Consider the following 26,332-nt stretch of genomic DNA (forward strand, 5'->3'; position numbering starts at 1 on the left):
GGAGGTTGTGGTGAGCTGAGATCTTGCCACTGCACTCCAGCCTGGGTGACAGAGCCAGACTCCGTCTCAAAAAAAAAAAAGAAAAATAGAAGTCCTTTTCTGTGATCTTTCAAATGCTTGGGAGAAGCTGGGTTTTCCTGTTGTCAGTCACTCAGGATGGGAGGTTCTGATGGTTTTATTTTGCTCTTGAAGAAAAGGGTGACCCCAGAAGCTAGGTTAACTAAAATTTCCAAAGTTAGAAGAAAAGGGAAGGAAAGAGATGAGACAATAAATCTAGGTTTTAAAAGCAAGGCTCTTTTTATTTATTTGTTTATTATTTTTAAAAAGCTTTGTTTTAGGAAGACAGATAATTAGGTTGCTTTCAGGCCCAAAAGATGTCAGGGAGGTAAATCTCTAATTCTGTTTTCTCTGTACTTCCCAACTGGATTTTCTTCTCTCCCCACAACTATACTTTGATCTTCCAAAATGAGACAATGCCCTGTCCGGTTTCTCAGTTTAAGCCTAAAGATAAAATTCTAAAGTTTTAAAGCAGCTTTTAGTTGTTTGTTTTTCTGACCTGGAAAGGCGTCCCAGGGCTAACTTCTATATTGTTTTTCTGCTAGAGCTAAGAGTTTTTCTTCTATTTTTCTTTGATACCACCCCTTTATGATCATGAAGTTTGTTCTTAGAAGTAGTCAGTATTGGCCGGGCGTAGTGGCTCACACCTATAATCCCAGCAGTTTGGGAGGCCGAGGCGGGCGGATCACCTGAGGTCAGGAGTTTGAGATCAGCCTGGGCAATACGGTGAAACCCCGTCTCTGCTAAAAATACAAAATTAGCCGGGTGTGGTGACACATGCCTGTAATCCCAGCTACTCGGTAGGCTGAGGCAGGAGAATCGCTTGAACCTGGGAGGCAGAGGATGCGGTGAGCCGAGATTGCGCCATCGTGCTCCAGCCTGGGCAACAGGAGTACATCTCCGTCTCACAAAAAAAAAAAAAAAAAAAAAAAAAAAAAGGAAGTAGTCGGTATTTCTGAGCCCAGGTAATTCCTACATACCTCATTTATTTAACAAGAAATTGGCCTTGGTCCTTATTTCAATAGTTGTTCTAATAATCTGCTTAGTGCCCCTCTGTCCCCTCTTAAAACCAGGACCAGTCCTCCAACTCAAAGCAGAGATATCATCCATGAGGGGCTATAACACATAGTGAAGATCAGTCTTGGCAGATGCTGTTAGTCTGTCCTCTTGGATTTCCATGTTGTATCTCCTTTATTTCCTGCTTCCTTACCCCTATCAGGAAAAAAGTCCTACTTGTTGGGGTTTTGGTGATTAGAGTATTGGGGATTATTTTACCCTTGGATACTATGTTAGTCATTAGGGCTGTTCACAAATATTCAGGTTCTCTTTCTCATGACATGGTAGGATTACATTTTGTGCCTTTTTTTTGTTTGAGACTGAGTCTTGCACTGTCTCCTGAGCTGGAGTGCAGTGGCGCAATCCAGGCTTAATGCAACCTCTGCCTCCCAGGTTCAAGCGATTCTCCTGCCTCGGCCTCCCAAGTAGCTGGGATTACAGGCACCCGCCACCACGCCCGGCTAATTTTTTGTATTTTTAGTAGAGAAGGGGTTTCACCCGTCTCGAACTCCTGACCTCGTGATCCGCCCGCCTTGGCCTCCCAAGTGCTGGGATTACACGAGTGAGCCACCGCTCTCGGCCTCTGCCCTCTTAAAGTTAGGTTTGGCCATCTGACTTTGTTGGCCACTAAAATATGAGTGGAAGTAAGGCACACTGCTTCTAGGTGGAAGCTTTTTAATGGCTACAGCAAGACACTGCAACACGAGCAATTAAATTTTATGATCCCTACTGTGGCAATTTGGAAAACATGTCTCAGTGAAGACTCTACCAATCTGGGGACCTCAGTGATTACAGTGAGAGAGTCCATGCAGTGGATGTTTTGCTGAGCTCCCCAGATCCACTCTTTGGGTCTGAAGCATTCTTTCTCCCAACTGCTAGAACTGCTGGTGGCTGACAGTGCTCAGCTGGGTCCCTCTCTGGGGGTAGCTGTTGGCTAAAGAGAACCCTTTTATCAAAGGTCACATCTCTTTCATATGTGCAGCCCATATCCAGTGACTGGTTGGTGTGAACATATAATTTAACTGGGTTTTACCCAACTTGATTAGGCAGTCTGTCTAATGCTGGATTTCCTACTCCAAGGCAGCAATCAAGGAGCCTAATTTATCAGCATTTTTGAGGGACTTTTTCCCTAGATGTACCCCACTGAAGGAATCTTGAATGAAAAGCGTGCTGGGTTTGGGGGGTCTTTTAGGTGTACCTTAAAGTGTTAGCAGACACAGATTAGGACAATGCTGAAAGGCCAACCCAGAATTCCCGCAGGATTGGTTGATGCCTCGGTTGCAAATGTGTTGCAATTCAACTTCTCCCTCTGCCCAGTCTTGCATCCCTCAATCCCCACAGAGGTTGTTCTTGCCATCATTAGGTAATAACCTCCTGAATACAAATTTCAGAGTTTCAGTGTCTGTTTCCTGTGAACTCAAGTTGCGATGGGTCCCCTGATGACTTATATCAAACATATAACGTGTGAGAAATAAACCTTTATTGCAATAAGATGTTGAGATTCGGGGAATGTTACTGTAATTTAGCCCATCCTGATTAGTACAGATGCCAAACCTCACCTGCATCACCAGTCCTTTGTTCTCAGCTGAGCTTGACTTACATTGTCTACATTGTCTGCCTTTTGTCGTGGACAAGTTTCCTGCCAAGTCCTAATTCTGTTCTTTGATGTTCTTTCTCACTGTAAGTGAACAGCCACGTCCCAACTGAGATATCACAAGAAGGAACAGAAAAGGGAAGAGGGTACATATCTAGTTGTCTACCTACCAAGTCAGTGGCATGTGTTTTTTCATGTGAATTTCCTAAGACCTTTTCTGTGTTCTATATAATTTATTATACATTTATAACATGTACAGTAGTCCTCCCTGGCCCTTATCCACAAGGGATTTGTTCCAAGACCTCCAGTGGATGCCTGAAATTGCAGACAGTACTGAACCCAATTGCTGTAAACTGGAATACATTTCTATTATGTCTTCTACCCACAAATTTAATGCCTTTTCCATCTTAACTAAGCACTTATTATGCACTGTGGCCATCACTTTTGCAGTCTGAGGTGTGGCAGCAAAACTAGCCTGAATTTATTTTTTCTTCACAATTCAGTTTCACAGATTTTTTTTTTTTTTTTTTGCTAGAGTCTCTGTCACCGAGACTGGAGTACAGTGGTGCAATCTCCGCTCACTGCAACCTCCACCTCCCGTGTTCAAGCGATTCTCTTGCTTCAGCCTCCGGAGAAGCTGCTGGGATTACAGGTACATGCCACCATGCCCAGCTAATTTTTGTATTTTTAGTAGAGACGGGGTTTCACCATGTTGGCCAGGCACATCTTGAACTCTTGACCTCAAGTGATCCTCCCACCTCGGTCCCCCAAAGTGCTGGGATTACAAACGTGAGCCACTGTGCCCTGCCAAAGATTCATTGTTACCAGCAATCTTAGCAACCTCAGCATGTAATTTTTTTCCTTCCTTATTAAGTCAATAACTCTTTTTTTCTTTTGAGACTGAGTCTCGCTCTGTTGCCCAGGTTGGAGTGATATGGCACGATCTTGGCTCACTGCAAGCTCCACCTCCCGGGTTCACACCATTCTCCTGCCTCAGCCTCCCAAGTAGCTGGGACTACAGGCACCTGCCACCACGTCTGGCTAATTTTGTATTTTCAGTAGAGACAGGTTTTCACCGTGTTAGCTAGGATGGCCTCGATCTCCTGACCTTGTGATCCGCCCGCCGCCTCGGCCTCCCAAAGTGCTGGAATTACAGGCAAGAACTCTGACATTTTAACTTACAGGAAGCACTTTACAGCTTCTCTATGGCTGAATTGCCAGCATCACTACTCTTGTGCTTTGGGGCCATTATTAAGTAAAATAAAGGTTAGTTGAACACAAGTACTTGGATACTACATACTGCCACAGTCAGTCTGATAAGAGACTGCTACTAAGTGATTAAGGAGGTTGTAGTGGATACACTGTACAAATGATGATTCACATCCCAGAAGGACAGTGTGGGATGGCAGTGATTTCATCACAGCTAGTTAGTAACATTACTCAATTTAAAATTTATAAGGCCAGGCGCAGTGGCTCAAGCCTCTAATCCTAGCATGTTGGGAGGCCAGGAGGGCAGATCACCTGAGGTGGGGAGTTTGAGACCAGCCTGACCAACATGGTGAAACTCCGTCTCTACTAAAAATACAAAACTAGCTGGGTGTGGTGGCGCATGCCTGTAATCCCAGCTACTTAGGAGGCAGAGGCAGGAGAATCGCTTGAGTCTGGGAGGCAGAGGTTGCTGTGAGCTGAGATCAGGCCATTGCGCTCCAGCTTGGGCAACAAAAGAGAAACTCCGTCTCAAAACAAAACAAACACTGTTTATTTCTGGAACTTTCCATTTAATATTTTCAGACCGTGGTTGACCGCAGGTAACTGAAATGGTGGATAAGGGGCAACTACAAAAAGGACACTTAATGTTTCTTGGAAAAAAATCTTAAGCAAATAAAAATTGAATGAAGTACTTGATCTCAATTTGAGGAAGATAAAAGTGTACTACGAATTAATAAACTTTCTGCACCTCTAACATACTAAAATCCAATTTCTCTGAGTGCTAGAAACTCTCAGTTTTTGAAAGACAAATGGTAAAACAATACCGGTTTCTAATGTAGACCTTTTGGGCAAAACAAAATACAGTAATAAAGCTAATGAATCGGTCGGGTGCGGTGGCTCACGTCTGTAATCCCAGCACTTTGGGAGGTCGAGGCGGGTGGATCACCTGAGGTCAGGAGTTCGAGACCAGCCTGGCAAAGATGATGAAACCCCGTCTCCATTAAAAATACAAAAATTAGCCGGGCGCGGTGGCTCAAGCCTGTAATCCCAGCACTTTGGGAGGCCAAGACGGGTGGATCACGAGGTCAGGAGATCAAGACCATCCTGGCGAACACGGTGAAACCCCGTCTCTACTAAAAAATACAAAAAACTAGCCGGGCGAGATGGCGGGCGCCTGTAGTCCCAGCTACTCGGGAGGCTGAGGCAGGAGAATGGCGTGAACCCGGGAGGTGGAGCTTGCAGTGAGCTGAGATCCGGCCACTGCACTCCAGCCTGGGCGGCAGAGCGAGACTCCGTCTCAAAAAAAAAAAAAAAAAATACAAAAATTAGCTGGGCGTGGTGGCGCCGCCTGTAATCCCAGCTACTCAGGAGGTTGAGGCCGGAGAATCGCTTGAACCTGGGAGGCAGAGGTTGCAGTGAGCCGAAATCTCGCCACTGCACTGCAGCCTGGGTGACAGAGCAAGAGTCCGTCTCAATAAATGAATAAATAATACCTAAATAAATAAAGCTAATGAATCAAAGCATATGCTCTTCGTCTTTTTAAGGGATTTTACTAGGTAGATTTTTTTTTCTCTGTCTAAAGGGTAAACAGTATAAACATTTCAACTAAAAAGAGTCTTAGAATCTGGAGTTGGTATTGCTACAACCCCTAATTATGGAAGATGTTTAGTATAACAGAACCAGTTTAAGGAATGTGGAGATTTATTTACATCAAATTCAGATAGAGAGAGAATAGCAGACTCGAAGAAGCAAGCAGAGCATGACTTAAGGAGTCTATGACTGTATCTGTGGAACTGCCCTTAGCCTCAATAAAAGATCAGCAAAACCAGCCTTCAGCATAACCCTCCTGCCTGGTGGGAGATGGGAAGGCCAGACTTCACCCCTCAAGATCGCCCTCCCACGCGCATTTTCCACCTCGCAGCTAAGAATTCAGTCCAGACTTCCGATCATGGCGCCACGCACGTCACCTTCTCCCCTCGCCGCCGGCAAAATCCCACCCACGTCGGCTGACCCCGCAGCGGGGTGTAAGGGCGGGACGGATGCTGGTCGCTTGTACAAACCAGATCGAAAAAACGCACTACACAAATCCTTGGAAACTGCGGTACCAACGGGATCTTCTCAATTACTTGAGTGCAAAATGATCCCACTCTCTATCCTGACATAACTCTAGCTCAATTTTCCTTTCACGTGCCCTAAAAAGCCCTCAAGGCCCCCAGCCTTGTGAATCCAGGCCCTCTCTCGGGGTGGACACCGCGCTGTACGGACAGACGCGCGCACACAGCGGGATGATTTATGGATTAAAAGTCTTTTTTTCTCTCTCTCTCTGGCTTCGCATCCTTGCAAATACTCAATATTCCTGTCAACTAAGAAGGCTAAGGGAATGGGCGGTTGAGGAAAGCAGGACGTCGATTACAGCAAACACAGCAAAGGAGGGGGGTCTTTCCAATTCCGGCTTTTGTTTGAGTCAGAGGGGAGCCTGAGGAGGCCAAGGTCTCCGGTTCTGGGAAAGGCGGGTCCATCCGGATTCTTTGGGCTGCGGAGAGGGAGGCTCCAGCGCCGTGAAACAACAGAGGGCAGTTCTGCCCCTCGAGGCTTTCCTCCGAGAGTACTGAGAAGGAGACGCCTCAGTCGGGAGAAATCCCGGAATCGGAGGAGTCTGCTGAACGCCTAACAAAAAGATGTGGCCGCCCTCTCTTAAACAAATACGCGAATCCCAAGTCTTGCACGTTTGGAAGTCATGTGTGTGTAAAGGAGAAAGGCCACCGCTGCCCACCGCAGCCCACCGCAGCCCCACCCAGCCCTCGGCCATTCAAGGGACAGACGCGCCGCGCTGGGGCCTCGGAGCCCTCAACCAGCCCGGGACGAGGGGCGGGGCCGGGCGGGGTCGTGAGCGCGCAGGCGCAGTGCGGGCTTCATCCTGCCGCCGGCGCCGCCGCCGCCGCCCGCGCTGCACCACAGGCCAGAGACAGACAGGGCCGGGAAGAGCCGTAGACTGAGGAGGAGGCGGAGGCGGAGGCGGAGGCGGAGGCGGAGGCGGAGGCGGAGGCGGGGCGACTCCGGTGACCGGGAGCGCCGCAGACTGGCAGCTGCGGCGACTCCCCCCTTTGTGTCTGGTCTGCTCGGAGCCACTGGAAGTGCTTCCCGGAGGGACGCAGGGTGTCTCGCCGCCTCACTGCCCACTCCCTTCCCCGGCTACCTTCATCCGCCCTCCCGCCGCCCCCCGCCCTCGGTCCGCGACGCCCGAGCTCCTCCCGGAGCCCAGAGCTGCGGGAGAACGAGGCGGTGGCGGCGGCGGCGGCGGCGGCGGCTTCCTCGGGGGGGTTGTGATTAGCTCACAGGAGCCATTGACGGGAGAAGAGGAGGCTTTCATGGTGGAATTTACCTCAGGCAAGATGGAGCGGCAGGAATAAAAAGCGAGGAAGGGAAGGGAGCGCCGCCAGGAGGGCTAGAAGGGGCAGCCTCTCGCACCCAGTCCGCCCGCGGTCTCGGGGAGCCCGGGCCGGGGCCGCGACCCCTCCCCTCCCCCGCTCCTACGTTTCCTCAGCCTTCGCCAGGGCCTCCCCGACCCTCTCACGGTTGTTCCGCGAAGGCGTGGGGACTGTGAGCTTGTCCGTGGAGGCAGGCACCTTTTTGGATCCAGTCAAGGAAGAGGATTTGTTGTTTTCGAAATCAGAGTGAAGGAAGCACCGAAGCGAAACTTAAGGAATCCTGCCTTCCCGGAGCCGCGGGTGATGCGACTCGGGCTGCCGGGCGCCGCCGCCGCCCGGCCGGCTTCGTCCTTCCCGACAGTCAGGAACTAGTTCTGACCCTCGCCCCCCGGATCCGGATCGAATCCCCGCCCTCCGCACCCTGGATATGTTTTCTCCCAGACCTGGATATTTTTTTGATATCGTGAAACTACGAGGGAAATAACTTGGGAGATTTCTTCTTGGCTCCCTGCTTTCCCCACAGACATGCCTTCAGTTTGGAGGGCCGCGGCACCCCGTCCGAGGCGAAGGAACACCCCCAGCCGCAGGGGAGAGAAATGAAGGGAATTTCTGCAGCGGCATGAAAGCTCTGCAGCTAGGTCCTCTCATCTGCCATTTGTCCTTTCAAACTGCATTGTGATACGGGCAGGATCAGTCCACGGGAGAGAAGACGAGCCTCCCGGCTGATTCTCCGCCTCTCTACTTCCCATATTTCTTTTCTTTGCCCTCCTGCTTCTTGGCTGGCCCAGGGATGACTTCCTCGCTGCAGCGGCCCTGGCGGGTGCCCTGGCTACCATGGACCATCCTGCTGGTCGGCACTGCGGCCGGTGAGTAGCTCCGGCCGGCGCGTCCCGGCCACTTCCCCTGCGGGTGGCGAGGGAGGGAGCCCGCAGAGGCCGAGGCCTGTGCTCGCCCTTCGTCACGCGTCCCCCCGATCGCGGAGCTGCGAACCGGTGCCGGCGCGCCTGCCCCATGCCTTCCAGGGAAATCGCCTTTAATATTCCTGTGTATTTTCCTATCCCCACTTGCATATTCCCACCCCACCCCCCTTCACGGGGTGAAAAAGACATATTGGGTGTGGTATCTTGACATTTTTAGCTGTGAGGTAATGCAACGATTAAAAATAATATTTTAATCACCAGTGAACAGTGTCTATTACGAGGTCTCTGGAAACAGACCTGTAGATTTTTAAAATTATTATTATAAAGAAGCGGTTTTGGCTTACAGTAAAAAGAACATCAACTAGAGAACACACACTTGAACCTTATTTTGAGATTTAGATCACTCTGGAATCCATGTTCCTTTCATTATTCAGAAATTTTACCGAATGAATAGAATAAATGTTGAGGAAGCCGAAACTGTGAGATTCTTGATATATTGTATTATACGGTTTGATAAGTTTACTGTTAGTCACCTGGCATCTCTCTCTTGGCTTTGCTGTCGAGACAACTTTGACCTGACATTAGACTTCTAGGAGATTTGACTCCGAAATTTCTTTGACATTTCATTAAAGTCTAAAGGGTGGTAGTCATCCTTTCTTTTGGATATTTTCATTTCAGTTCTCAGAAACCTTAGGAAAAAGACCACATCTTCTATTTGCAACTATTTTTTCAAGCAGTCTTTTGGTGATTTGCTTTTAGAAATTTTGAGAAGTGAATTCTACTTGTAACTCGTACACTTGGTTTATGATGGGCAAATGGACTGTGCTTTTAAAACGAGTAAAGGACCAAATGACCCTTTCGAATTACTTTTTTTCTTTTGATAAGTGTGTTTCACATTAAACAAATTTCTCATTGCTATGTTAGATACAGAGGTTATTTGCTTAATTTGGTTTTAAAAGTCTGACCTAGGAAAATGCCGAAAGAAAATCTGAAGTTTCCTTTTATGCTTTTGATATTGTTGAATAATGTCTACTGTTGATTAATGTCTGTTAAATTGATGATAAATCTATATGGTTCTGTTAAAATAATTTGAACTTCTGAATTTACTTTAAAACTGATATTTTAATATTTTTAATAATTGTAGTTGCTTTCAGAGTAAAAATGATTTTTCTCCAAATTTCTTTATATTGTGTTAGCTATTTAAATTCTCTAGCCACAAGCCATGTGGTTCCTGTAAAATATGGAGTAAAAGGCCTTAAACATTCCATGAGCAGAAATCTGAGAACATACACTTTTCAATGTTCTTTGTTATTCTTAACCTTTTTAGAATATAGATTCTCATTTATCTTGACGTGCTGGTAATATTGTGATCAGAACTGATAAAAGTAAGAGAAAAAGCATTTATTTAAAAATAAACTTAATTTTTGTTTGGTAATACAGTCATTTTAGAAGAGTGTCTCTTAAAAGAGAGAGAATAAAAGAATCACTGCTAGTGGTTTTAGTCTTTTTTTCTTTAGTGTTGCATAGCACCAGATGACAAAATTTGTGAAGCTGGATTTCAGACTTGTAATAGTAATGATAATAGCTAGTATTTATTAAGTGCCTGCCATGCACCATCAGCTATTCAAATAACTTTACATATATTTTTTCATTTCATCCTCATGACAATTCTATTTTGTAGGTTATTATCATTCCCCTTTTCCATAGAAGGAGAGTAAAGTACAGAGAATTTGAATAACTCACCACACAGTCAGTAAATTATGGAGCCAGGATTACAGCGTGCGCCTTTACGTACCACATTAATGGTAACAGCAGCAATAACAGCAACAACTTCTCACTTTTACTGGATGTATGAGATGGAGTAATGCCTTCACCAGATCAACCTTTGTAAAAAAGCAGGGACACTTACAAGGTGTCAGTGCAGCAGTGGTTATGCAAATGTCATAGTTCTGAACATGTAAAACTTTGCTTTGCCTAATATTGAAGTGGCTGGTGCAGCTTCATTAAGTGCAAGCTGATTAAAGAGGGCCTGTGTGGATTTGGGTTATATAGATGCAGTGATGTTAACTGGACAGGTGTAAATAGTGCAGCTGAACAGGAAAATAAATCGTAGAAGACTGATTTATAGCACATCCTTTTTTGGGGTCATGGATAAATCATTTCTTTTGAATCCCTCTTTCTCACTTACCAAGTTCTTGGACTCCTTAATTCTTAGAACATTTTCTTCTCTTTTCTTTTTTTTTTTCAGACAGGATCTCACTCTGTCTCCCAGGCTGGAGTGCAGTGGTGTGACCTCGGTTCACCACAGCTTCCGCCTCCCAGGCTCAAGTGATTCTCCTGCCTCAGCCTCCAGAGTAGCTGGGATTACAGGAGTGCACCACCACACCCAGCTAATTTTTTTTCTTTTTTTTTTTTTCTTTTAGACAGAGCCTCGCTCTGTTGCCCAGGCTGGAGTGCAGTGGCGCCATCTCAGCTCACTGCAACCTCTGCCTCCCGGGTTCAAGCGATTCTTCTGCCTCAGCCTCCCAAGTAACTGGGACTACAGGTGTGTGCCACCACGCCTGGCTAATTTATGTATTTTTAGTAGAGACAGAGTTTTATCGTATTGGCCAGGCTGATCTCAAACTCCTCACCTCGTGGTCCACCCACCTCTGCCTCCCAAAGTGCTGGGATTACAGGCGTGAGCCACTGTGCCTGGGCTGGATTTCTTAAATATGGTAATTCAGTGACATTTTGCTGTGTAATTATTGGCAACTACAAAATCTTAGTGGCATGGAACAATAGGCATTTATTCTGCTCCATGTGTCTCCTTCTGGGGTCCAGGCTAGAGGGAGAGGTAACATCTATCTGGGGGAAGCTGGTGTCATAGCATTGCCAGAAGAGAAAGAGGCCAAGCCCCAACCCTACCAGCACATTTCCAGACTCTGCTCTCCTAACATCACATTGGCTGACCAAGTCATATGGCCAAGCTCAGAAACAAGAGATATCAAAGTACACTGTGCCTATGATGAAGCTAATATAATATTTGGATGTATAGTACTATTGCAGAAGAATGAAGAGTTGAAATCCTCAGTCGACCACATATAATCAATAAGATGGTCCAGAAGGGAGGCTTTTCTTACTCTTGGAAGAGGGCCAAACTCTTAGTTTTTTGCATTAAAATTAGATAAACTTTGATCTCTACAAAAGCTATTCTGGCATGTGGGATTATGTGATAGTAGTGGTATTGATGTGGATAAGTAGTGAGGAGAGAGAGAACTGTTCACACAAAGACAAAACCTTTCCTTCATTAAAGGCTAGTTTCTGTTTGTTTGTTTTTTTGAGACAGAGTCTTGCTCTGTCGCCCGGGCTGGAGTGCAGTGGCGCAATCTCTGCTCACTGCAAATTCCACCTCCCGGGTTCACGCCATTCTCCTGCCTCAGCCTCCTGAGTAGCTGGGACTACAGGTGCCCGCCACCATGCCTGGCTAATTTTTTTGTATTTTTAGTAGAGACAGGGTTTCACCGTGTTAGCCAGGATGGTTTCTATCTCCTGACCTCGTGATCCGCCCGCCTCGGCCTCCCAAAGTGCTGGGATTACAGGCATGAGCCACCGCGCCCGAAGGCCAGCTTTTTTTTTTTTTTTTTTTAACAATGAAAGAGAAGAAATTCATTATTGATTTCTGATGGGTAAATTCTAACCATTAAAAAATACTGAGTGGAATCTGTGTGAATCTGTTAATTTTATAATTGGCCACACCACTTACTTTGGCACCTACTTGTAGATTGCTGTGCTGTTGGATATCAGTTTTTGGTTTTTTTTTTGAGATGCAGTCTTCCTCTGTCGCCCAGCCTGGAGTGGAGTGGCATGATCTCGACTCAATACAACCTCCGCCTCCTAGGTTCAAGCCATTCTCCAGCCTCAGCCTCCCGAGTAGCTGGGATTATAGGTGCACACCACCATGCCTGGCTAATTTTTGTTTTTTTTGAGAGGGAGTCTCGCTCTGTCGCCCAGGCTGGAGTGCAGTGGCCGGATCTCGGCCCACTGCAAGCTCCACCTCCCGGGTTTACACCATTCTCCTGCCACAGCCTCCTGAGTAGCTGGGACTACAGGCACCCGCCACCAGGCCTGGCTAGTTTTTTTGTATTTTTTAGTAGAGACAGGGTTTCACCGTGTTAGCCAGGATGGTCTCGATCTCCTGACCTCGTGATCCACCCGTCTCGGCCTAAAAAATACAACAAAACCTAGCCGGGCGAGGTGGCGGGCGACTGTAGTCCCAGCTACTCGGTAGGCTGAGGCAGGAGAATGGCGTGAACCCGGGAGGCGGAGCTTGCAGTGAACTGAGATCTCGCCACTGCACTCTAGCCTGGGCGACAGAGCGAGACTCCGTCTCAAAAAAAAAAAAAAAAAAGAAAAAGAAAAAACAAAATTAGCCAGATGTGGTGGCGCATGCCTGTAATCTCAGCTACTCAGGAAGCTGAGGCAGGAGAATTGCTTGAACCCGGGAGGCGGAGGTGGCATTGAGCCGAGATCGTACCACTGTACTCCAGCCTGGGCGACAGGGTGAGACTCCCGTCTCAGAAAAAAAAAAATATTATTTTCAAAGGCACTCTCATACCTGTAATCCTAGCACTTTGGGCGGCCGAGGCTGGCGGATCAATTGACGTCAGTAGTTCGAGACCAGCCTGGCCAATATGGTGAAACCCCATCTCTACTAAAAATACAAAATTAGCTGGGTGTAGTGGCAGTCGCCTATAATCCCAGCTACTTGGGAGGCTGAGGCAGGAGAATCCCTTGAACCGGGGAGGTGGAGGTTGCAGTGAGCCAAGATAGTGCCTCTTCACTCCAGCCTTGGCAAAAGAGCGAAACTCCCATCTCAAAAAAACAAAACAAAACAAAACCACTGATATGAAAGATTATATGCATGCCTAGAATCACGATGCTCAACACTATACCTTAACCCTGCCTTGTGCATCAGCAACGTTTAAAGTACATTACCTAAATTATCAAGATATAGTACAAAATGTGTGCAGTCATTCACATCTTAAATGTGTAGACAGCAGACTTGGTGGAAAAATTATGAGACATGATAAAGTATTGTGCCAGAGGCATTGGCCTAAGAATTTTAGATGGAGTTAGGTGTTTGGAAGAGTTAGGTATTTGATCCACGTCTGTTTCTGGAAGGGTAGATGCAAATGGAGGTTGAGAAATTTCAGTTTCTTTCTTTCTTTTTCTCTCTCTGTCGTGTCGTGTCATGTCCTGTCCTGTGTTGTGTTGTCTTGTCTTGTCTTGTCTTGTCTTTTTGAGACGGAATTTTGCTCTTCTTGCCCAGGCTGGAGTGCAATGGCAGGATCTCCACTCACGGCAACCTTCACCTCCCGGGTTCAAGTGATTCTTGTTCCTCAGCCTCCCGAGTAGCTGGGATTACAGGCATGCACCACCACGCCCAGCTAATTTTGTATTTGTGGTAGAGACGGGGTTTCTCCATGCTGGTCAGGCTGGTCTTGAACTCCCGACCTCATGTAATCTGCCTGCCTCAGCTTCCCAAAGTGCTGGGATTACAGGAGTAAGCCACCGCGCCTGGCTGAGAAATTTCAGTTTCTTAAAGCCAGATCTCACTTCTCCTTTCTCCTTCAAGACAGTAGTTTGCCCTTATCATTGGTGTCAAAAATATACACGATCATGTACTTTCATTCTGCCCCAGTAAGTTTAGTGCAAAATAGGATAATTTAGAACAAAATGTGTTAATGATAAGTGTGAAGGGATAAAATATTTGGCCAGTAATCCAAATTCTCGTTTTTTTGTTTCATTTAGATGAGGAAATAGTTAAGACTTTCTATTATTATTAATCTGTTTTCAATCTTTGCTTTTGTAGATAAGAATAGTCTATGAGCAAAGCTATATAATTGTTGTAGACGCACCAGGCTATCCTTTTAGGGCAAGCTTTTTTTTTGTTTTCATTTGAAAAATTAAGAGAAAAAATATTAATCTTCACACAACCCTAACACTTTTTGTTTTGTTATGTTTTCTTCTAATTAAAAAGAAAGATGCTTTTTTTTTTTTTTTTTTTTTTTTATAAAAAAAAAAAACGCTTTTTTTTTTTTTTTTTTTTTTTTTGAGACGGAGTCGTCTCGCTCTGTTGCCCAGGCGGAGTACAGTGGCATGATCTCGGCTCATGACAACCTCCGCCTCCTGGGTTCAAGTGATTCTCCTGCCTCAGCCGCCAGAGTAGCTGGGACTACAGGTGTGCGCCACCATGCCCCACTAATTTTTGTATTTTTAGTAGAGACAGGGTTTCACTGTGTTGGCCAGGCTGGTCTTGAACTCCTAATCTTGTGATCCACCCACCTTGGCCTCCCAAAGTGCTGGGATTACAGGCATGAGCCACCACGCCCGGCAAAAAAAAAAGATGCATGTGTTTTTATATGGTTGTGATTTTATAATATCTATTAATTATATCTCAGTTTTTTTACATAGAATAATATGTCATAGGTATATGTGATCTTAATAGCTATCATTTTTTCATAATTGTGTGATATTCCATTGAGTGTATTTGTTATTTACTTAATTCATATTGGGAGATGTTTAGGTTGTTTCTGATTTTCTTCTCTAATAAACAATGTCATATTTAATACTTCTGTGCATATGTCCTGCTTATTTTTTGATTTATTTCCAAGTTCTTGTTTTGACCTATCAGCAGCATGAGCCAATTTAATCCTTTTTTTTTCATCCTTCAAGTACTTCTTCATTTGGCTTCTAAGATACTATTCTCTCTTGATTTTTCTCCGACCTCACCAGCAACTTTGATAGTTCCTCCTTATGTCCCTGACGGCTAAATATTGTTGTGTTGTTTCAGGATTCAGTCTTTAGACCTTTTCTTTTCTCTGTGTGCACCAACCCTCTTGGTGATCTCATCCAGTTTTTTGGCTTTAAATAGCATCTAAAGGTGGACAAGTTTCAAATTTATTTCTATCTCAGACTTCTTTCCTTGAAATTCTTTTGCGTGTAGCCAGCTGTGTATCTGTCGTATCTACTTTGATGTCTGATATTCATCACAAACTTTACCTGTTCCAAACTGAACTTCTGAAGCTGCTTCACCAGACCTGTTCCTCCTATGTCTTAGCCTATTCAGCAAATGTCAGTTCTATCCTTCCAGTTGTTAAGGCCCCAAATTAGAGATACCTTTGTCTCTTGTCTTTCTTTTTTTCACATTCTTATCCAATGTGATAGCAAAAACTCTTGACTTTACCTTCAAAATATATCTAGAATCTTACTGCTTTTTACCACCTCCACTATGCTACTACCTTAATCTAAAAGCCACTGTCTTCTCTTACTTGTACTTGTTTACTAGACTCTGTTTTCTCTGTTAACATCTTTGCTTTATTACAGTCTCCTTTCAACATAGTAGCCTGAGTGAGCCTTTTCTTTTCTTTTCTTTTAATTTTTTTTTCCAGACAAGAGTCTCACTCTGTCATCCTGGCTGGAGTACAGTGGCGTGACCTCGACTCAGTGCAACCTCCACCTCCCAGATTCAAGCGATTCTCCTGCCTCAACCTCCCAAGTAGCTAGGATTACAGGCGCGTGCCATCATACCCAGCTAATTTTTTTTTTTTGTATTTTTAGTAGAGATGGGATTTCACTGTGTTAGCCAGGATGGTCTCAATCTCCTGGCCTCATGATCTGCCTGTCTCGGCCTCCCAAAGTGCTAGGATTACAGGTGTGAGCCACCATCCTGGCCAGACCCTTTTCATACATAAGTTAGATAAGACATTTCTTTGCTTATCTCATTCTTATTCCCATCTCATTCGGAATAATAGTCACAGCCATTTAAAATATTGTACACAATCTGGCTTCTGCAATTTATGACCTCATGTGCCAACCTCTGTCTTGCTCAACTTTTATTGGGCTTTTAACTTTACAAACTAGGAAATACTCAGAAAATTAAATATTTTAGAAGAGATTAGATTTAAAATACCTTATTCTATATAATTTGACAGTGGCTACAATTAGTAAATATATATTGGGGAAGTGAAGAGACACATAAGCATTTCTCAAGTCTTTAGTATCGTCACTAAGTGCTTTACATGTATACTATGTTATCTCGTTATCCTCTAAACAGACTGATCAGTACTATTATTTTTCTTTATTCTGCAGATGATTAAACTGAGTAAGTGGGACACTTGGGAATCAAGGTCAGGCCCCTGTAGCTCCAAAGCAAAACATTCGTATAATATATAAAGTGTTAGTCTAAAGGCTTAAAATATTTGGAATCTTTTAGGCATCTGAAAATCTTACTGGGATTTTGATCATGCCAGAATAATTGTCCAGATTGAACTATGTCTTAGGTATAGTCTCTTATTTTGCTGTAAATGACAGCAAATATCTTAGGTTTTGTTTTATGTGTAGCATTCAAATGTCAGTGGATAATAAAAAAAATTCATTGAAGATTCAAAGCTTCAATTTTGGAAAAGAACACCAGTTAGATTAGAAGAATGATGATGACATATTTAGTTGAGGATAAATTTTTAATGTTTCCATGTGTTCTTAGTGATTAAAACTCCATGGGGCCAGTCTAGTGTGAAGAATAACTTTTTATATTTAGTTACTTCACAAACGACTGTATTGTGCTGTTATAAGGCAAGATTAAAAACAGTCAAATGATCTGAAGAGATGAATTTATTCATGTTACTTATTGAAACAAAGTTTTATGTGGGATACAACTGCCTGTAGTCCCAGCTACGTGGGACGCTGAGGTAGGAGAATTGCTTGAACCCAAGAGGTGGAGGTTGCAGTGAGCCGAGATTGTGTCATTGCACTCTAGCCTGGGTAACAACGAGACTGCATCTCAAAGAAAACAAACAACAACAAAAACATCATTGTCTATTTACTTAGGTTTGTAAGAAACTGAGTTATACTGATTCCTTGCTAAATCCTTCTTTTAAAAGCAAGATGTGCCGGGTGCAGTGGCTCATGCCTGTAATCCGAGCACTTTGGGAGGCCGAGGCAGGCGGGAGGCACGAGGTCAGGAGATCAAGACTAGCCTGGCTAACACAGTGAAACCCCATCTCTACAATAAAATACAAGAAAAAATTAGTCGGGCATGGTGGCGGGTGCCTGTAGTCCCAGCTACTTAGGAGGCTGAGGCAGAAGAATTCCCTTGAACCTGGAAGGCGGAGGTTGCAGTGAACCAAGATCGCACCACTGCACTCCAGCCTGGGCAACAGAGCGAGACTCCGTCTCAAAAAAAAAAAAAAAAACAAGATATTAGTCTTAGGTTTTTACTGTATTCTACTCTAAGCATCTAATAGGCTTTATATTTCACATTACCCTTCTAATGAACATAGATTAAATTCAGTAACTGACAATCTTTAATAGATTAAATTCTAGTTATTTGAAATTAAAAGTGTGGGCTGGGTGCAGTGGCTCACGCCTGTAATTTTTGGGAGGCTGAGGCAGGAAGATTGCTTGAGGCCTAGAGTTTGAGACCAGCCTGGGCAATATAATGAGAACCCTGTCTCTACAAACAATTTTTAAAATTTAGCCGAGTATGAGTCTGTAGTACCAGCTCCTTGGGAGGCTGAGGTGGGAGGATCACTGAAGCCCAGGAATTGGATGCTGCAGTGAACTGTGATCATGCCACTGTACTTCAGCTTGGGTGACAGGGTGAGACCCTGTCTCTTAAAAAAAAAAAAAAAAAAAAAAAAAAAAAAAGACTTATTTTTGCTTTTAGCCTTTTATTTTACCATTTCTTTTAAAAAAACTTTTTGTTATTTAAGATTCTAGGCCAGGCGCAGTGGCTTAAGCCTGTATAATCCCAGCACTTTGGGAGGCCGAGATGGGTGGATCACGACGTCAGGAGATCGAGACCATCCTGGCTAACATGGTGAAACCCCGTCTCTACTAAAAAATACAAAAAAACCCCAGAAAACTAGCCAGGCGAGGTAGCGGGCACCTGTAGTCCCAGCTACTTGGGAGGCTGAGGCAGGAGAATGGCGTAAACCCGGGAGGCGGAGCTTGCAGTGAGCTGAGATCCGGCCACTGCACTCCAGCCTGGGAGACAGAGCCAGACTCCATCTCAAAAAAAAAAAAAAAAGATTCTAAAATTTATACAAAGTCGTTGTAAAAAGGGTTTTTTTTTTTTTTTTTTTTTTGAGATGGAGTTTTGCCCTTGTTATCTAGGCTGGAGTGCCATGGCGCGATCTTGGCTCACCGCAACCTCTACCTCCTGGGTTCAAGCGATTCTCCTGCCTCAGCCTCCCTAGTAGCTGTGATTACAGTCATGTACCACCATGCCCGGCTAATTTTGTGTTTTTAGTTGAGATGGGGTTTTTCCATGTTGGTCAGGCGGGTCTTGAACTCCTGACCTCAGGTGATCCGCCCGCCTCGACCTCCCAAAGTGCTGGGATTACAGGCGTGAGCCACTGCACCTGGCCCATTAAAAAGGGTTTTTAAATGATGATGATGGTGAAGTGTAGAAATGATAATGAAGTATAGGAAAAAAAAAAAAATCGTCTCGTGTTTCCTTAATCCCATTTCCCGAATGTAATCAGTGTTAATAGTTGGTGTATAATCTTTAATGCTTTTTTATATGTGCTATAAATAAATAACTGTATAATTAGAATTTACTTCTAAACAAGGTGGAATAATATTGTGTATATTGTACATAAAGTTTTGTGATTTTCATGTGGAACAGTTCTAGAAGTAAGATCATGTGGTCAAACATTTGTACATTTAAAATCTTGAAATGAACTACCAGAATTTCTTCAAAACATGTTGTACTGTCATTTCTACCAGTAGTGTAGGAGAACCTTCATTTTCTTTTGTGTGTGTTGTGTTTTTTCTTTGTTTGTTTTTGTTTTTTTTGAGACAGAGTCTTGCGCTGTTACCCAGGCTGGAGTGCAGTGGCATGATCTTGGCTCACTGCAACCTCTGCCTCCCAAGTTTAAGCGATCCTCCTGCCTGAGCCCCCCTAGTAGCTGGGATTACAGGCACGTGCCACCATGCCTGGCTAATTTGTGTGTTTTTAGTAGAGACAGGGTTTCGCCTTGTTGGCCAGGCTGCTCTCGAACCCCTGACCTCAGGTGATCCACCCGCCTTGGCCACCCAAAGTGCTGGGATTACAGGTGTGAGCCACCACGCTTGACCGAGAATCTCCGTTTTCTTACACCTTTTCAAATACGATGTAATATTCTTTTCAATTTTTGCCAGAGCAGAACAAATTGTATCTTGTTTGTTTGGAGTGCTTTAATTATTAGTGGAGCCAAGCTTTTCATATGCTTGTCAGCCAGTTGTATTTCTCCGAATTGCCTGTTCATATATCATGTCAATTTTTCTAATGATTTATTTCTTTTTCTTACTGATTTAAAGGTGTTACTTACATGATACAAATATATAAATGATTTTATGCAGTTAGCACTGCTTTTTTTTTTTCCTTTATGACATCTGGTTTTGTGTTATCTTAGAAAAGCCTCTACCTTATGTACAACTACCAAAAATGCTTTTAGTAAGTCTTTTTTTTTTTTTTTGGGAGACGGAGTTTCACTCTTGTTGCCTAGGCTGGAGTGCAATGGCGCAACCTCCGCCTCCCGGGTTCAAGTGATTCTCCTGCCTCAGACTCCTGAGTGGCTGGGATTACAGGCATGTGACACCACCCCCAGCTATTTTTGTATTTTTAGTAGAGACAGGGTTTCTCCATATTGGTCAGGCTGGTCTTGAACTCCTGACCTCAGGTGATCCACCTGCCTCAGCCTCCCAAAGTGCTGGGATTACAGGTGTGAGCCACTGGTAAGTAGTCCTATAGTTTTTTGGGTTTTTTTTTTTTTTTTTTAAATAAAACAGGGCCTTGCTCTGCCACCCAGGCTGGAGTGCAGTGGTATGATCATAGTTCACTGTAACCTCAGTCTCCTGGAGTCTCAAGTGATCCTCCCACCTCAGCCCCCCAGTAGCTGGGACTACAGGTGTGTATGCCCAGCTAAGTTTTTAATTTTTTGTAGAGATAGGGGCTAGGCTGCTCTTGAACTCCTGGGCTCAAGTGACTCTTTTGCCTTGGCCTCCCAAAGTCCTGGAATTAACAACATGAGCCACTACACCTGACCAGTGTGTGTGTGTATATATATATATATATATATATATATTTTTTTTTTTTTTTTTTTGAGACAGGCTGTCACCCAGGCTGGAGTGCAGTGATGCAATCTCAGTTCACTGCAGTCTCTGCCTCCCAACTCAGGCCATCCTCTCACCTCAGCCTCCAGAGTAGCTGGGATTATAGGCTCATGCCACCATGGCTGGCTACAGTCTACATTTTTTTTTTTTTTTTTTTTTTTTGAGAAGGAGTCTCACTCTGTCGCCAGGCTGGAGTGCAGTGGTGCAATCTCGACTCACTGCAGTCTCTGCCTCCTGGGTTCAAGTGATTCTCCTGTCTCAGCCTCTCCCGAGCAGCTGGGACTATAGGTGCGCGCCACCACGCCCAGCTAATTTTTGTATTTTTTAGTAGAGACGGTGTTTCACCATGCTGTCCAGGTTGGTCTCAGCCTCCTGACCTCAGATGATCCACCTGCCTCAGCCTCCCAAAGTGCTGGGATTACAGGCGTGAGCCGCTGCGCCCAACCCAGTCTATACTCTTAACTGCTGGACTCTACTGTCTCTTACATAGTCAAGTTGTCTTCTCATCATTGAATTCCAAATAAAGAAATGTTACATTTGAGTTGAAAGTATCATTTAAGGGCAGGTTATTTGATATGTGTAAAATACACTTCTTCTGACGTATCACAGTATATTTTATGTGTGCCATGGTAAGTAGGTTACTAATGTCAATTGGGGAAAATGCCTGATCATTGAAACCCAGACATTTCTGGCTCTCATTTTATAACCTTACTTATTTTCATTTAAAAATGTCTAAGAACTGTTGTTGTTTGAGTTTCAGCTTTAAAAAGTTAAGGGAGCATCTGGCCGGGCACGGTGGTTCATGTCTGTAATCCCAGCATTTTGGGAGGCCGAGGTGGGCGGATCACCTGAGGTTGGGAGTTTGAGACTAGCCTGACCAACATGAAGAAACCCCATCTCTACTAAAAATACAAAATTAGCCGGGTGTGGTGGCGCATGCCTGTAATCCCAACTACTTGGAAGGCTGAGGCAGGAGAATTGCTTGAACCTGGGAGGCGGAGGTTGCGGTGAGCTGAGATCGTGCCATTACACTCCAGCCTGGGCAACAAGAGCAAAACTCTGTCTCAAAAAAAAAAGGGAGCATCAAATAGGTAAATAAATGTCTAGTATCAATGACTTAAAATGGCTGAGCATGTACCTACATTTAATACATTCAGAACAACTTTGAGTTAGAACCTAGTCTCTGCAGTTGGTGTATGGAAATACATAGCATAAACTGGAATTCTTTGTCACCCTAGTTGTCCATTCTAGTAGTCCTGTTTCACAGGATGTGATACACTTAAGGTTAGAATAATGGTAGCAAGAGATAAAGGGACAGAGTTTGGGGAGTCTGGGAGAGGAAGGAGACAAAATATTTCACTAAGTTTCTCTCATACTGTCTTTCTATCTCCACCTAAACTGCCCAGCTTGGTGTAGCCTTCTTGCCCTTGCCTTTGCTTTGATCTATACTGGAGTAGGCTCCAAAGCAGTATGTGATTCTTTGTCTGGGACCTCTGGTAATAATTAAAAAAATTTTTTTTTTCGGTAGGGACAGGTCTCACCTTGTTGCCCAGGCTGGTATCAAACTCCTAGGCACAAATGATCCTCTTGACTCAGCCTCCCAAAGTGTTGGGGCTACAGGTGTGAGCCACTGTAACCAGCAAAGACAGTAGTTTTAATGTTAGAAAGCCTTGAGGGTACTACTTGAAGCAAAGAATTATATTTGAAAACAGGATTCTAAACAATGAAACAAATGACAGTACCAGAAGGAAGTTAACAAATAGGAATAGGCCGGGTGCGGTGGCTCACACCTGTAATCCCAGCACTTTGGGAGGCCAAGGTGGGCGGATCACCTGAGGTCAGAAGTTTGAGACCAGCCTCAACATGGAGAAACCCCGTCTCTACTAAAAGTACAAAATTAGCCGGATGTGGTGGTGCATGCCTGTAATCCCGGCTACTCGGGAGGCTGAGGCAGGAGAATTTCTTGAACCTGGGAGGCGGAGGTTGTAGTGAGCCAAGATTGCACCATTGAACTCCAGCCTGGGCAACAAGAGCGAAACTCTGTCTCAAAAAAAAAAAAATAAAAAACAGGAATATTAAAGTTACTAGGAGAATACACTCTGTGGGTTGCATTTATCACCCTGTAAGTTAGGTGAGCTGATTCTTGAAATGTTTTCAAGCCCATTTTACTTATTTAGGTCACTAATTATAGAATTTGTTGTTTAGAAGATGGCATCTAATTAAGGTAATGAGAGAGAGATTCCTGTGAGATTCAACTGAGTCATATCCTCAGTAATTGTCTTGAGAACTGTGTTGGAGGAGCAGTGAATTTCTGTTGCTAATGAATATCTCATTATTGTTTGAAGGAACCCGTTGTATAAAAGATTACCCCTGGCCGGGTGCAGTGGCTCACACCTGTAATCCCAGCATTTTGGGAGGCTGAGGCAGGTGGATCATCTGAGATCAGGAGTTCAAGACCAGCCTGGCCAACATGGTCAAACCCTGTCTCTACTAAAAATACAAAAAAGTTAGATGAGCATGGTGGCGAGGGCCTGTAATCCCAGCTACTTGGAGGCTGAGGCAGGAGAATCGCTTGAACCTGGAAGGTGGAGGTTGCAGTGAGCCAAGATCGTGCCATCGCACCCCAGCCTGGGCAACAAGAGTGAAACAACATCTCAAAAAAAGAAAAAAAAAAGATTTCCCCCAAAATATCCGACATTCATAAAATATACAGAGAACCATATTAGATGCTTACTAAGATTAACAAATGACGTAAAATAGCTCCTGTTTAACAAAAGTAACTTCTCCCTTTATGAGTGCCTGCTATGTGTCAAGTGAAATGCAGTGTTTTTTTTTTCCGAGATGGAGTCTCGCTCTGTCGCCCAGGCTGGAGTGCAGTGGCGCGATCTCCGCTCACTGGGAGCTCCGCCGCCTCCCAGGTTAACACCATTCTCCTGCCTCAGCCTCCCTAGAAGCTGGGACTACAGGCGCCCGCCACCACGCCCAGCTAATTTTTTTTTATATTTTCAATAGAGACGGGGTTTCACTGTGTTCGCCAGGATGGTCTCGATCTCCTGACCTCATGATCTGCCCGCCTCGGCCTCCCAAAGTGCTGGGATTACAGGCATGAGCCACTGCGCCCGGCCGAAATGCACATATTTTTATCTACATTTTCCTTAGATCCTCAGAGTAGCTGAAATGTAGATATTTTTCCTGTTTTAGAGTTAGGGAAATAGACTCACAGAATAAGTACTTTGTCTACTGATATGTAAAAATAATTACTGAATTATTCATCAAGTACCTCCTTGTGGCAGGTATTATGCTACGTTCTTTATTTTATCTGATTCTTACATCAGCTTGCTTTTTCATATATTTATGAAAAATACAGATTTTTTTTTTTGAGACGGAGTTTCGCTCTTGTTGCCCAGGCTAGAGTGCAATGGCGTGATCTCGGCTCACTGCAACCTCCACCTCCCAGGTTCAAGCGATTCTCCTGCCTCAGCCTCCCTAGTAGCTGGGATTACAGGCAGTACCACCACGCCCGGCTAATTTTGTATTTTTAGAAAGACGGGGTTTCTCCATGTTGGTCAGGCTGGTCTCGAATTCCCGACTTCAGGTGATCTGCCTGCCTCAGCATCCCAAAGTGTTGGGATTACTGCGCTGGGCAAAAAATATAGATTTTTTTCATAAATAAGGATACTGAGGCACAGAGAGGTTAAATAAATCACCCAAAGTCTAGAAAGTGACAGAACTGTATTTCAAGCCAGTATCTTCTTGATTTTTAAAAGTCTTTACTCTTTTTTTTTTTTTTTTTGAGATGGAGTCTCACTCTGTTGCCCAGGCTGGAGTGCAGTGGTGCAATCTCATCTCACTGCAACCTCTGCCTCCCGGGTTCAAGCGGTTCTCCTGCCTCAACCTCCCGAGTAGCTGGGACTACAGGCGCCCGCCACCACGCCCAGCTAATTTTTGTATTTTTAGCAGAGACAGGGTTTCACCATATTGACCAGGCTGGTCTTGAACTCCTGACCTTGTGATTCTCCCAAATGTGATTTCCAAAATGCTGGGAGTACAGGCATGTGCCACTGCGCCTGGCAAGTCTTTACTCTTAACCATATTTCCTCTCATGACTTCTTCATGTTGTAAGATGTAATTGATCATGTTGACTTGCCTTTCAACTTTGAAATTCTGTGAATTTTTCTCTCTGTAAATTAAGCAAGTTAGGACAAATCGATTAATATCTTTACACCAATTGTGTATAAGGAATGTGTGATTCATTAGCAAAAAGATTACTATGCTTGATCAATTCTGTTTCCAAATTAGAATGTATTCACTGAATATATACTATGTTTAACTGTGTTAGGATACAGAAGTGTGAATCATGGTCCCAGAACTTAAGCTATTATAGGATAAGAAGATAAACATGATGGTTTATGCTCAACTACTAAATTGTGAGTTTAAAAATCCAAATTTGGAGTAAGATATACAGAATGCACATAGGTAGTAATAATTTGGGTAATGGATAAGTCACTGTGGCTGGGCAGGTAGGGATAAAAGCTTACAGCTCCTAGCTGGATGCAGTGGCCCATGCCTGTAATCCCAGCACTTTTGGGAGGCTGAGGCGGGTGGATCACCTGAGGTCGGGAGTTCGAGACCAGCCTGGCCAACATGACGAAACCCCGTCTCTGCTAAAAATATAAAAATTAGCTGGGCATGGGGGCAGGAGCCTGTAATCCCAGCCACTTGGGAGGCTGAGGCAGGAGGATCACTTGAACCTGGGAGGCGGAGGTTGCAGTGAGCTGAGATCACACCACTGCACTCCAGCCTGGGCAACAAGAGTGAAACTCTGTCTCAAAACAAACAAAAAACAAAAAAAAAGCTTACAATTCCTTTGAGGCTGAGCCAAGGAAACTGGCCTGATGATGGAGATGTTCTTTGGAAGAGCAGCCAGGTGGCGAAGGCACAGTGATCAAATATGTGATTAATAGATGTGATCCAGTCCTAAACAAGGACAGAGGCTGAGAGGCCTAGTCAGGTGTTCTAGACTGCATAAGAAAAGGGAAGGGAAAAATCAGTAACTTGAACAATCCTTTATCATCCCTACAGCCACTCAGTTTTAGGTCTTATCAGCAGTTGTTCCACTGAGCTGCTGGATGAGCTGAGGGTGGTGGTGAAGGCTGAGGTTATTTGGTATATGTATAGTCAACCTTATTTAATATTGGCTCAGTTGCTGTACTCAGCTCTGAAGACTTGAAATCTGGCTGATGGGTTATCATCCTATGTGAAGAAAGGGGAATATAGGTGGTTAAGGAGGTAGCTGTAAAGGTAGCAGTACAGAAGAACAGAGATGTGCATGTAAGAGCTCACTGATACTGTTTAGGGTTGTATTTACCAGGTAGATTCTTCTCACTATTTTTATTCTTGATAGTTGGGGTCTTTGGGACATCTAGGCTTATCTATTTTGTTTGGCTGCAAAAAAGTCAGGTAAGAGGAAACACTTGGAAAGCAAAAAATAAATGAAGGCAGAGAACATCATAAAGAGATATATGAAAAGAAGCCCTGTTTAAATTATTTGGTAATATGTGATATACATGGTACATCAGAGATACTACATGCTTGAATTTTTTGGATTTTACAGATATAGCAACAGTGTATTTCATTGATGTGAGTATCTTAGAGTTATCTTGAGCAAGAAACTTTTTTTTTTTTTTTGAGACAGATTTTCGCTCTTGTTGTCCAGGCTGGAGTGCAGTGGCGCTATCTTGGCTCATGGCAACCTCTGCCTCCCGGGTTCAAGCGATTCTCCTGCCTCAGCCTCCCAAGTAGCTGGGATTACAGTCATGCACCACGGCTAATTTTGTATTTTTAGTAGAGTCGAGGTTTCTCAGTGTTGGTCACGCTGGTCTCGAACTCCCAACCTCAGGTGATCCACCCGCCTTGGCCTCCTCAAG

At 44.3% G+C, this 26,332-nt stretch overlaps 1 protein-coding gene across 2 annotated transcripts in view; it reads left to right on the forward strand.

Annotated features, from left to right (window-relative positions):
- Positions 1-5,456: 5,456 nt before the first annotated feature.
- Positions 5,457-26,332, forward strand: part of BMPR2 (bone morphogenetic protein receptor type 2) — a 204,575-nt gene continuing 183,699 nt past the window's right edge. The window contains exon 1 of one of the 2 annotated variants that reach the window (XM_003907828.5): positions 5,457-8,210. In XM_003907828.5, coding sequence (XP_003907877.2) covers positions 8,135-8,210 — 76 coding nt within the window. In that variant the 5' untranslated portion in view covers positions 5,457-8,134. The remainder of the gene's footprint in view (positions 8,211-26,332) is intronic. The other variant, XM_009182806.4, reaches the window with a different exon arrangement.

The sequence above is a fragment of the Papio anubis genome, chromosome 10 (genome assembly GCF_008728515.1).
Source record: "Papio anubis isolate 15944 chromosome 10, Panubis1.0, whole genome shotgun sequence".
NCBI classification, from domain to species: Eukaryota; Metazoa; Chordata; class Mammalia; order Primates; family Cercopithecidae; genus Papio; species Papio anubis.